A 12,636-nucleotide genomic window follows, 5' to 3' on the forward strand; every position below is an offset into this window, starting at 1 on the left:
TACTGTGAAGGTAACACTAGGTTACCGGATCTATAATAGGTATTTCACCTGCCGCTGCCATTGCTACAGGTGAATTGCACGAAGGAATTGTATTAGCCTATTCAAAAAACAAGATATGGCCACGTTTAGAGGACTTAGCGATGCGTCTGCTTTTGAAGATGATTGTGAGGAATTTGTTGTATCCACCGAACCGTACGAACCGGAATACACTGATGAAGAGCTGAGAGAGATGGATGCTCAAAGGGCAGAAAGAGAAAGAGCGTTTATAGAGACAGCCCCCGCTGGAGCTGCAGTAGAGGACCGGGACAGAACAACGGGAGTTTGCAATTAGCCCAGCCAGGTACCTGTAGCTATACCATTAGCTAACGTTGTCACTCTCCAAAATGCATGTCATCATCAATCTATCAGTAGGCTAACATTATGAAAGGGGCAAGCTTTATTAGCTAGTGTAGCCTACCAAAAGTTATTACCTGTTCATCAGTGCCTGTTGGTGCATCTGAAAAGACGGATGGCACCGCATTCGTTTTCAGGGATTTCTTATTGCGGGTTTTCTCGAAGTCGTCCGGTCTGAAATGATCGCTACAAATACACCGTTCGCGAACAGTTTCCGCCGGTGTATTGATGTCCAAGCCAGCTGCAACAAGCCACAGTTGCGTCCTTTCTGGATCTCGCACTGGAAATTTGTGGAAACTTTGTGGTGTCCATCTGTAGGGTTTATTTGTACAATTCCTGAATGCACACTGACGCACCATGTTGCCAGTGGCGGAGCCAGGAAATTTTCATTGGGGTGGCCAGGATGGGGCCAGTGATAATTTTTGGGTGGCAAGCACAAGGGCTTCGGTTTTGCTTCAACATAAGTGGGGGTCTGGGGGTTTACTTCAAACATACCATTTTGTGCATTCTGGTGAATTTTAATGTACTTATTTATGCCTTCTGTAGCCTATTTAATTATTATGGTGGACATGTCTAAATTTCTGTTAAGGAAAAGACAACAGGCTCCCAGTGACGTAAATATAATGTTATAAAAAGCAGTAAGGCTCTCAGGCATCTGTATTGCTTTCAAATATTTACTCTGCTGTATTGTTCAAAACATTTTTTTAGGACTCACTACTCATGACACAGCAGCAGTGTGAACTATTATGACACTTTAAATTTTGAAATCATATGTATTAACAATCAATATGTATTAACAATTAGGAGATATATCAATGTTTCAACATGCTGAACTGTTATTTTTACCTCTTTTGGGGGAATAGGGTTGTCTTTCTTACTTTTTGAGGGGGAAAAATGTATCTCTTCTGATTATTGGGGTGGGGGGGGGGGGGGGGGGACATCCCCTGTGCCCCTCCCCCCGCCCCACCTCTCCAAATCTACGCCTATAGCAGGGCTCCAGACTAACTTTTTTCATTGGGTGCACCGGTGCGCCTAACTTTTTCATCTAGGTGCACCAGCATATATTTTGGGTGCACCAAATTAGTGCTGCATGAATTGGAGAAATGCGATTATAGTGGCCAATATTGCGATTTGCGACGCAATATAATAAATGGTAGGCTATTATGATCCTACTTTCTTGGTTTTCAAGGAAGATTTGAGAATATTGACAGCTTCGATACCTGATCTCAATTTAAAACAAGCACATATTAAGAATCAGTGAAAATATAAAAAATAAAGCTTCTACTAGGCCTATACTGTTTTCAAAATAATAAAAATTATAGTTAAAAAATGTAATAAAAAAAAAAAAATACTTCCCCATTAAAATAAATGCATTCCTCCAAAGACAATAGTCTCTATAAGCATTATCGAGTCTCCTTATCGATCCGGGTCTTTATCGATACCACTATCCACACTTTTCTATTATTTTGTTGAAAGATAACTGGTATTATTGCTTTAATTGCCCATAAGATGATCAGAGCTCAAGATAGGATGTTAAACAGGTCATAATTCCATAGTTAGGCTACTGTCTATTTTATATTGCTGAAAAAACAAGTTTTTCACCAAAACTGTATTATTAAAATTTCTCTCCAAAAACCAAAAATTCTTTTTTTTTTGTTACATTTGAACACACCATGATGACCTTTTATTTACCTTTGCCTAAAATGTATATTACCGAGGTGACCTGAACACAACACATTTGACACCGTTAGCAACTTTTTTTTAAGCTAACTAGCTCTATATCACATGCTATATCCTGCCGATTTTAACATGGATTTGAAAACTGGATAACTATTTTTAACTGACAGGACTTTCTACACCGTCCGGTTGTATGATAACTACCGCTGCTTTGAATGACTGTTGATGCGCACGGTGCCGACTCTCCGAGCCCGTCTGCAGCAGCAGCTGTGCGCATTTTTTTTATTTTTTTGGACTACAGGTAGACGGATACTGAGTTGAAGGAGTTTTTTTTCAACCCAAAGACAGTTCATGGTAGGCAACTCTTTTATATGCCTTTGTTTTCCGTCACAGTTCAGCGTGGATGCTGCTGCGCGTCGGCGTCCATGTTTGTTTGTTTACTCTGCTGTCGACTCGGCAACCGTCTTGCACGCCGTGTAGGTGCGCGCGCAGATACACACACACACCGACACACACACACACGCACACGCACACACACACACACACACACACACACACACACACACACACACACACACACACACACACACACACACACATACACACACACACACACACACACACTGTCAGAGGGGCGCTACCAAAAAGACGAGAGGAGCAGTTGGAACGTATAGACACACGCGCGCACATTTATCCTACATTGAATCGCAATCGCAGCAGCCAATTTTGCGGTTATGTAATTGCACTAGCTGCTCACATCGCAATTAGATGAATCGTGCAGCACAACACCCAATATTACATTTAATATGACGTGATCAATTTCAGGTGCACTGGTGCGACCAGTGGAAATATCTGGTCGCACTCCACAGATTTTTGGGCGCATGTGCGCCCAAATTAGGCGCACTCTGGAGCCCTGGCCTATAGGCAAGCATGTGTCTGAGTTGCTGAAAAAAACTACACCACAGCTGCCACCGAAATGTTCAGACTTCAGAATTTGCATCAAAGCCCTTATGAACATAAAAACAAGATGCTTTATTTAAACTATGTCCATGTTTAGGTGGTGATTGTATTTTTTTCGGCTGTACTGAAACTAACGGAGGGGGTCAGGCGGCTCACTCTATAGGCCTTTTCTCTTGTTGCGCTGTCAGTTTGCAATGCCTACATGGCTCTGTGTTTTCATGCTCGTGAAATGCAATCCGATCGCGGAAGCCTCCCCTGAACAACGTTAGCGGACATGATATCCCAGGCGGCAGGTTATCATTTTAGCCGTTAAGCCACAGAGCTTTTATCACCGGCAAGGTGATGACACCGTTACCCACAGTCACAGTCTCACCCCATGTTTCACCGGGTGAATCACTGCTTCGCTCGCGCAAGGCTTTTGTGTTTCGGTTTAACATCAGTCTTGGGCGAGCGAGTGTTTTAACTTTATGCTGAATAACCATTGCACTGCAATCGCTGAAAGCAAAATAGTTCAGGCGGGGGCGGGGCAGAGTGGGGCGCACTAGAAGGGATGGAAGGGTTCGCTTACTTGCCAGTCGAAGCGTCAGGTCTGTAGTAACCATGGTAGTAACAGGCATTCAGGCTTGAGCTGTTAAATTCAAATACATGATGTGTGCATGCGGCTAAAAGGTCTGACAGTGTAGGCTACTAGCGGTGTAAGAAAGGTTCCGCATTTTTCCACAGCCGTCAAAACTATTGACGACTGTGATATGGCGCTTGGGGTGGCCAATGGGGTGGCCGAGATTCTGCGGGGGGTGGCCGTGGCCACCCCCGGCCCCCCCCTGGCTCCGCCACGGCATGTTGCCTAGCCGTTCGTTTCAGTTTCTGTCCCACGCTGCTCTGTTTACTTTCTGCTGTAGTGATTCGGTTACATAGCAAAGTAAAATTCCGCTTCTGCTGAGAAAGTAGTCCCTCAAAATGCGATAATTCATGCAATGCGAGGTTGTTTTTATTTCTAAAATTATTCTATCTTATTGATTAGCCTCAGGTGTAGGGTGGAGTGGGTAAGACTGTTTTAGTAGCAGCTCTGCTTGACCCCAATCCCGTGTGCTAGCCTAGCACGAGCAAACTGTGTTGAAAACTTGGTTTAAAGACGCCAAGTATAAGTTTGAGGCAGCTGTCAGGAGGGCAAAACATCACTACTCTGAGAAACTGCAAAATCAATTCTCAGATGGTAACGCCGCCTCTGTCTGGAAGGGTCTAAAACAAATCACCAACTACAGACCAAAACCCCCTCAGACCACGGATAACATTCTCCTTGCTAACGAACTGAATAAGTTTTACTGCCGATTCGAGCAACAGTCTGCCCCCTCTGCTCCTGCCCCCCCTCCCTCCCTCTCCCTTTCCCTTTCCCTTTCCCCTTCCCCATCCTTCCCCTCTCCACCCCTGTGCCCTACCCCTTCTGCCCGCCCACACCTCTCTGTCTCAGTGGGGGAGGTGAATCGCCTGTTCAAGAGGCAGAACCCCCGGAAGGCGGCCAGACCAGACGCTGTCTCACCCTCCATCTTGAAGTTTTGTGCTGACCAGCTGTCCCCGGTGTTCAGTGACATCTTCAACTCCTCCCTGGAGCACTGCCAGGTACCAGCCTGCTTCAAGGCCTCCATCATCATTCCTGTCCCCAAAAAGCAGAGGATCACAGGCCTAAATGACTACAGACCCGTTGCCCTGACCTCTGGTCATGAAGGTCTTTGAACGCCTCGTCCTTGCCCACCTCAAGTCCATCACAGACCCTCTCCTAGACCCCCTGCAGTTTGCGTATAGGGCCAACAGGTCTGTGGAAGACGCGGTCAACGCGGACGATACCACACTGGTAGGGCTTATCTCCAGGGGGGATGAAGCTGCCTACAGGAGCCAGATCGACTTGGTGGTTTCTTGGAGCAACCAAAACAATTTAGAGTTAAATGCTCTTAAAACAGTGGAATTAATAGTGGACTTCAGGAGAAACCCGCCCCCTCCCCCTCCAATCATACTGGGAGGCACCCCAGTCGCCACAGTGGAGTCTTGCAGATTCCTCGGGGTGACGCTGTCTCGGGACCTGAAGTGGGGGCCAAACATCGATGCCCTCACAAAAAAGGCCCAAAAACGTTTGTTTTTCCTGAGGCGGCTCAGGAAATTCAAACTGCCAAAATCCATGCTGGTGAATTTCTACACGGCCATCATAGAGTCCATCATCACCTCCGCCATCATCACCTGGTTCCCCGCTGCAGCGGCCAAGGACAAGGCCAAGCTGCAGCGGGTGATATGCTCGGCGGAGAGGGTGATTGGCTGCCCCTTGCCCCCCCTTGGGGCCCTGTTTAACAGCAGGGCTCTGGGGAGGGCCAGGAAGATCATGGCTGACCCCGCACACCCAGGCCACGGTCTCTTCGCCCCGCTCCCTTCAGGCAGGAGGTTGCGGTCACTAAAGGCTCTAAAAGCTAGACATTCAAACAGCTTTTTCCCCACGGCCATCCGACTCCTAAATGCAACTGCCCCCCCCCCCCCCCCCCCGACCTGTCTCCCCACTCAGTGACCTAATGGTCTGTCGTACCCAATCACTGATCTCTTGGCATTTTGGCACTTCTTTATTTATTATATTATTTACTCATTTTGCACTATTATGTTGGTTTACACTGTCTTGTCCTGTCTTGCACCTGTCCTGTTGTAAACTACACTGTTACCAAAACAAATTCCAAACATGTTTACATGCCTTGGCAAATAAAGACTTCTGATTCTGATTCTGAAAACTGTCTCAAATAATAAATAACACTCAGGCTAACTTGGGCATCAGGCCCTATGTCCAAAATTCCAAACTATCCCTTTAAGTGCAAAATGCTCTGAACAAACTATTATCTTCTTTATTGCTTCTTGTGAGGTGTTGGGATCCATGTTCAGAGCAACTAACCACTGCTTCCTCCGCTCTGCACTTCTTGGGAATCTATGAAAACTGTTCTCACGGCAACACGAAACGGTGCAAACGCGGAAAAATTCCCGCGGTTGCACTATATTATGTACATGAAAACAGCAAACGCAGGCATGAAACCGCAAGTTTTTGAGATCACCTCCCAGGGAGGATTTTTTGGAAAACACAACGGTTTTGGTTTCTTGTAAACACGAAACCATTTCCCCTGGTAAGGCTGACGCCACGGCTCCACCCTCACACATGCGCATTGCGTTTGGAGATAAATGGGCATGCGCCGTCTTTGTAGGTCCATGTGCGCCAGTTGGAAAACAACAACAACAATGGCGGATCACCGAGCTGTATTCGCTGTGCTGTTGCTGGATACTGCGCCAAAAAGGACGCCAAAATGTCCACATACTTAGACTGGCACGATTGCCATGTTTGTTGTTGTTTTTCACAGAGCTGAGAAAAGGAATCGTTCTTGCGCAGGCGCGCCTTTTTATTCAATTCTTACAGCCGACACCGGATGCACCGGAAATGCTATTTACTACTACCTTGTACCGCCAACTGCTGGCCTGGCATGCTTACTACATCGATTTCGTCCCGTTTCCTCTGAAAACATGTGTACGGGTGAAGATGTCAGATAAATTGTGTCTGAACACAAAAAACCAAAAACACGTTTAAAAATAAAAAAATTAAAACACGTTTTCACCGTGAGAACAGGGCCTAAGATTTACCCATGCCTTTGGTTTACTGGAGCAGCCCATTACAGCACACATACAAGGCATCATTCACAGCAATCAGTCAGTGCGTTTACATGCAGACTCATAATCGGGTAACTAAACGAATAAGACCTCAACAGGACTTTTAAACTGCATGTAAACACCTTTATCCGATCTACTTCGGACACAAATCGGCACAATAACGGACAAGAGAAGTCGGATAAGAACACCTAGATAATTCGTTCATTGTCGGCTTTCTCTCTGCATGTATACAGGGATTGGACATCGCATATCGGACTTCTCGTTCTGTGCTTGTGTGCCTGCGCGTGATAGGCTACACCATGGGTTATTGACGGAAGAGAACCGGATGTGGCTCTAAAACCACTTGTTGAAAGCATGGTTGAAAGGGCTACAGCGCCACCTAGCATAGTGGAGACAGGCCATGTATACTCAGACAAGTGACACGGTCCGTTCGAGTATCTTGTTCGATATATGTGATAATCCAATCTAGTTGTGCCATGTAACCGCACTGACTCTTCTACTCTTAAACAGTACCATGGATCTAATAAAAGAGGTAAACGGAAGTTTTGTTGTACTGCCATGCACGTTCAATGTAGTTTCCGCATGCGTAGCCTACTGTGCGGTTTCCCTGTGTGCTATTTGATTCTAAGTGGAAAAAGTGCAGACCATAGGCGCTTTAAAGCGCAACATAACGTTCTAGTCCCAACAAGCACCGTGTCGTTAAAGGAATACTTCACCCATACAGAACCAGCGTTCTATCATTATAAAATAACAATTATAATATAATGAATGAGGTTTTTCTTCCCTCAGTCTTCCCTTGGCCCAGCTGTCCTGTTAATCCTAACCTTACTGTGATGTCACAAGAAGGAAACTGTAGGGTTAGACAGTGAGACCATAAAACACTCATTCTGCCTTTTCTCAGGCTAAGATTATCCGATTTCAATTTTTTTTGCACATTTATACTGAATAGGATCTCCGAGTTCAATACACCTTCATATTCCAACCGGTGAAGTAGGCCTTTAAGTGATTTTGTAAAGTTTCTGACTGTCGGCTGAGCCGCAGACTTCCCATTGACTATGAAGCCTAGGCCCCGGGGAGAGACCTTTGCCCATTTCTTAAAAAATGCACAGCTGAAGTAATTGTTTCTTTCGCCTTGTTGAACCCGAGTGAGGCAACAGGCTAAAACATAAAATATTCCGTACCATCTTACGTGTTTGTTTCTTCCGTTTAAAAACTTTAGATAGCCTAGTTGATTTTTAGTTGTGCCGTCTGTCTTCCATGACGTCTACTTTTCTGCAGCTCCGGTGTGAACGCTGATATTGTGCACTGTATCCAATTTGCTCACAAATGCCCCTGTCCTTCTCTATTCAATGTGTCACCTAAGTCCTCCAGCTGAAATGGGTCACAGTCAAAGGTTTCAGTTATTTGCACCAAGTGCTCCTGTATTTTATTTCAGGTTTTAGGCAGATTCTTAAACACCTCACAAAAGTGTCAAAGACAAAATTACTGAATGAGTTGTCAATAAATGAATGCTAGTTTCAGATTGGCTGCATCTAGGCCTCAAATAATAAAAACAATTATCTTCCGATGTTGACAGGAAAAACAAAAAAAGTATGAATCCTGCAAGCTTTTTACTCAACCAGATACAGAGTGTATGGTAATGGCAAGTGTACATGGGTCTTGAGTTTAACCGACAACAATGAAGAGGAAGAGTAATTAAACATTTTCTTGAAAGGTTGAATACAACTCCACAGTAGCATACATATGAATTCCAACTGCTAAATCCAATGTTTCACGAAAAAAAATATCAACATTCCTTGTGCATAATAATCTCAGTACAGTCACAGTTCGCTTGGTGCGTCATTTTAGGGGAGACGGCATCTCAACTAGTAATACTGCCCGGTGACACCCCCGAGTCAGTCTGTCCGTTTGGTGCGTCTTTTCCATTTATGTGGAAGTCATCTTCTTCGTCATCCGTCAGGTTAGTCCATTTATAGCGATTTTGACAGAAAGAGCAGGTCTGGTAAACTGCAAGCTTTAGTCCTTTGACGCTTTTTCTAACTGTACATTGTCTGTTGCATTCCCGACACGACTTGAACAGCTGTAGGATGCACTCTTCATCCACAATCAACTCCGACGAGCTGAGGAAGAAAAGAAGCATGAACACCACGGCCAGCTCTCATAATAATGCATGTGTATAATAAGCCAGGGATGATACGGGAGAGAAGAAGGTTCGAGGTAATCTTATTGAGAAAATGAGATAACATTTCTCCACATGACTGGATCTTGGTTTATGGTTATTAACGTCAACATGCCTTCCCAGATCCACCAGGTAGTGTCCGTCTCCAACGCTTAAAGTGCTGAATTCCTCATCTTCGATATCTGTATCGATGGCTTTAAAAACAGAAAATCAGTTATAACTTCACTTTTCCTGCAAACAACTTGCTTCAAGGTTTTTTCCTTTTTTTCTATTGGCCGATTTACCTCTATTTTCTTCATTGCCTGCCTGGTTGGTAGCAGTCAGCTCGCCTTGATTTTTTAGCACTTGACAAGGAGCAGATTTTTTCCCAGATTCCTGAAAAATGGTACAAGCCAACCCAACATCACATTAATTCATTATTACAACACATTTCATCTACTACAGATTCCTAAATTAAAGGCTACATTAAAACTGATTATAGATAAAGTATCACAAAAACAACAAGTAAGGTATTGAAATCGAGTAATACATTACAGGTAAAGATCCGGACCTAAGCACATTTGTTGCTTGCTTATACATCTTCACGTAATACTACCCACATTGATTGACGTTGTCATGATGCGTAATTTTTTTAGAAAATGCGCAGGTTTGGATTTATGCGCAGGTTTGGATTTCAGTGCGTTGTATCATATTGTTTTTAAACATTTTCATCCTGCCAAATTTCCATCAAACATTCCACCTCTGCATCAGACCAAAATGTCATGAACCCTTATGCTGCATTTTTTTAAATATCTGTGGACGGGAGTTGTAGAATTTATAATTTGACGTCAAGGCCGCAGACGACTATGCACGTGCATCAGCACCGTGCCGAAAAAAACTTAAGTGTAATGTGCTTGAGTACGGTACAGAGCACTCAGACTAGTGCTTGGGTAGGGTACGAATGCCTAGTTTGACTGCGCCCCAATATATCAGAAAGTGGCTTACACAACTTTAAGCAAATAAGATGTTTAGGTTACAATGACATCATACAGAGAAAAGCTGCATATCCACACATTGGAGAAGCTGGAGCCAGGAAATCTTATTTAAAAAAGTCCAATATACAGAATTCAGAATTGTACCTTTAGAAAAAAATATATATTCATCAATTGCAGATTGATTTTCTGTCGCCTCCTTTCTACTCTAGATGCAAGTTGTGTCAGAGTCTCACTTGCCTTTCTGTTCTCATCTGACTGGACAGAAGCAGCAGCACAGCTTTCCTTCTGCGGTTCACTTGGTGCACTCATCGTGAATGTGTATTCATAATGCAAACTGTCACTGAAAAAACCGAGGCACAAGGGCACACATTTACTACTACCTTCTTTTTGTGTATTTTAGAGTTCAAAATGCCAAAGTAAAATACAGCGATACAATTTCCACACATCCAGTCACCTGGTTTTAGTAAAGCTTCTCTCCGGGGTTGGCTGCCCAGGTCGACTCTCTGAATTGGTCCGAAGATAACTACAACCATAAAACACAGCAGGTTCATTCATATGGACACGTACAGTACATGAACACGGGAATCAATTTCAATTTGAATATCACAAAGCTGTAGGGCATTAGGCGAGGGTAGCTCAAAGCTGCCCTACTGTTGGATTGTGCCAGTGCTCTCGGTCAGCGAGAGCAAGCACCGGACAACAAGCTACAACAATAAAATAATATCCTAATCTCACAGCTATTAAGACTGCACAATTGCGTGTAACTTCAGCGTACCTTTCCATTCAGGGTCGTGTTTGAACCCCAACATTTTCCTAAGGGCCCTCCATTGATCGAAAACATGGCCAATATTAACTGGTATTTTCGCCCGAAGTCTGTCACCCTGCGGTACTTAGCTGGGCTTCTTTGGATGACAGTCTTTTCTTCTTTTTAGGTGGACTGTGTTATTTGTGTAGTCTGCAGCAGGGGTTGTAGCCGATTAAGTGGTGACCATGGTCTCTGCCACAGACCACTGTGTGCCACCACCAGGGGGTGCTGGAGGTACTGGTACGGACCACTCAGCAACCACATACAACTGGTCATGACCACTAGGGACCAGTGGTCATTGCCACTAGGGGCGCTCAAGCAACTGGCACGGACCAGACAGTGACTACTCACTGGTCAGAGAGTGCTATAATAATGAAATACCTGCAGAGTCAATGGATCTCTTTGTTTAAAAGCATTGCTATTACAGCCATGTACAGCGATGAAGAGCAAGTGAGACCAGTGAGCAGTCACTGTCTGGTCTTGAAATGTACTTCTTCAACCTAAACCTGACGGGACCGTTAGGCCGAGGTTTACTGGTTTCGCCCGACGTCAGTCCAATGCCCGTTTGCTCAGACGGGCTTCAGTAAATAGTATTACCCTCTTTTTCTTTTTTGTTGTAGTATGTGTTTACGTGGAGGTTGTCGGTTGCTTGTTTGCATTCTCCATCTCTGTTGTTGTGACAATTTGTTATCATCTTTTTCTTCTACTTTGCGGTTGGCAACTTCTTCTTCTCTGGGTTTCATGGCGGATCTCAACACCGCCACCTACTTTACCGGAGTGTGTAACACCAGGCTTAGGAAAACTTCAGTTCACATTCTTAGATCATAAAATAAGAAAAATAAAAGAAAACACTTTTCATTTAGACAGCAACATTGACTTGCCTGTCGAGAAGAAAGCAGGCAACGTCAGCGTCACTTTTAAAGTCTTGGTCCTCCATTAGCTTTTTCCACATATGAAAAGCTACCCCAATGTTTACCCTAAATCTCTGTACTCGCCGGTTGTGTTGCCTTTTAAATTCCCCTTCTCGCTTTTTTGCGGAGGGTTCCTGCGACGTGGCATAACAATGATCTTGCATTGTGAACTCAAGTGCAGTGCAGACTTTCAAATTCGCCGGGGCACTAGCTTCTACGAGTCGCGCTGGCTCTCTGGCTCTGGGCAAGAACGCGGCTGCTAGGCTACCAAGTACCCTCTCGACCGTTCACAGACCCGGAAGAACATGGATGCGTCCATGATGCCTCTCTTCTACTTTCTTGGGTCATGCTCTACTACCGACTTGAGAACATTCTGAATGTGTCAAATATACATATAATATATTATATTTAAAAAAAGGCTAAACAAAGGAAGCCGTTTTGAAAGGATTCTTCAAAATATATTGCAATAAATACAAGGTGAAGCAGTGATCTACTCACTACTTACCACATACAACGGTCGCCTACTACAGAACATTCCACTCAAAACGTAGCCCAGTTCAGTGTAAACTGCTCGGTGCAGGGCGTTGCAAGGAGTCGCAGAAGATTCAACATATCAAATCGCAAGGTCCAGTTTTAAAACGTCTCAGCCCGTCTCGTAGCAAGGAGTCACGATTTGCAAGCAGTTGCAAGGCAAATCAGTTCAGACCAAAGATGACCAACATTTCTTGAGAACACAGATAAAGAACAGGTGGCCAGTGTTTGTCGTTTTGTAAAAATAAAAATGTAATTATGAATTATATAGCTAGTTAGGTAGGCTAGCTACACTCAAGCCACAATACTGACACACACACACACACCGGCTGAAACCCCCTCCCCCCAACAAAAACATTAATTTACCATTCAGAAACGTCCTGCAGCATTCTCAAATCATGCATTTCGGCAGGATCTTCTTCTTCTAGGTCCGACTCCGGGTCAAACTGTTCAAAGTATGGCTGAGCTCCGGCGTTATACATTTCGGGTTTCTTCACATGCGGGTAAACACTAAAGTAACACAAG

General features: G+C 44.4%; 1 protein-coding gene across 1 annotated transcript; it reads right to left on the reverse strand.

Moving 5' to 3' along the window:
* Nucleotides 1-8,159: 8,159 nt before the first annotated feature.
* LOC307251812 (uncharacterized protein) lies at nt 8,160-12,624 on the reverse strand. The gene is made up of 6 exons (XM_080029232.1): nt 12,478-12,624; nt 10,319-10,387; nt 10,102-10,204; nt 9,175-9,265; nt 9,006-9,084; nt 8,160-8,831 (listed from the first exon to the last, which is right to left on the reverse strand). The coding sequence occupies exons 1-6, from the start codon at nt 12,591-12,593 to the stop codon at nt 8,573-8,575; spliced, it is 717 nt and encodes a 238-aa protein (XP_079885358.1). The 5' UTR covers nt 12,594-12,624; the 3' UTR covers nt 8,160-8,572.
* Nucleotides 12,625-12,636: the final 12 nt, after the last annotated feature.

The sequence above is a fragment of the Ammodytes marinus genome, assembly GCF_949987685.1.
Source record: "Ammodytes marinus genome assembly, chromosome: 6".
Taxonomy (NCBI): Eukaryota; Metazoa; Chordata; class Actinopteri; order Uranoscopiformes; family Ammodytidae; genus Ammodytes; species Ammodytes marinus.

Bases quoted from the DNA above. Each gene is read 5' to 3' on its own strand.
- LOC307251812 (XM_080029232.1), bottom strand. From the start codon at position 12,593: ATGTATAACGCCGGAGCTCAGCCATACTTTGAACAGTTTGACCCGGAG. The intron at 10,388-12,477 runs GTAAATTAATGT...TTATGGTTGTAG, and splicing joins CTGCAGGACGTTTCTGAATG to TTATCTTCGGACCAATTCAG. The intron at 9,266-10,101 runs GCAAGTGAGACT...ACCATTTTTCAG, and splicing joins AGTCAGATGAGAACAGAAAG to GAATCTGGGAAAAAATCTGC.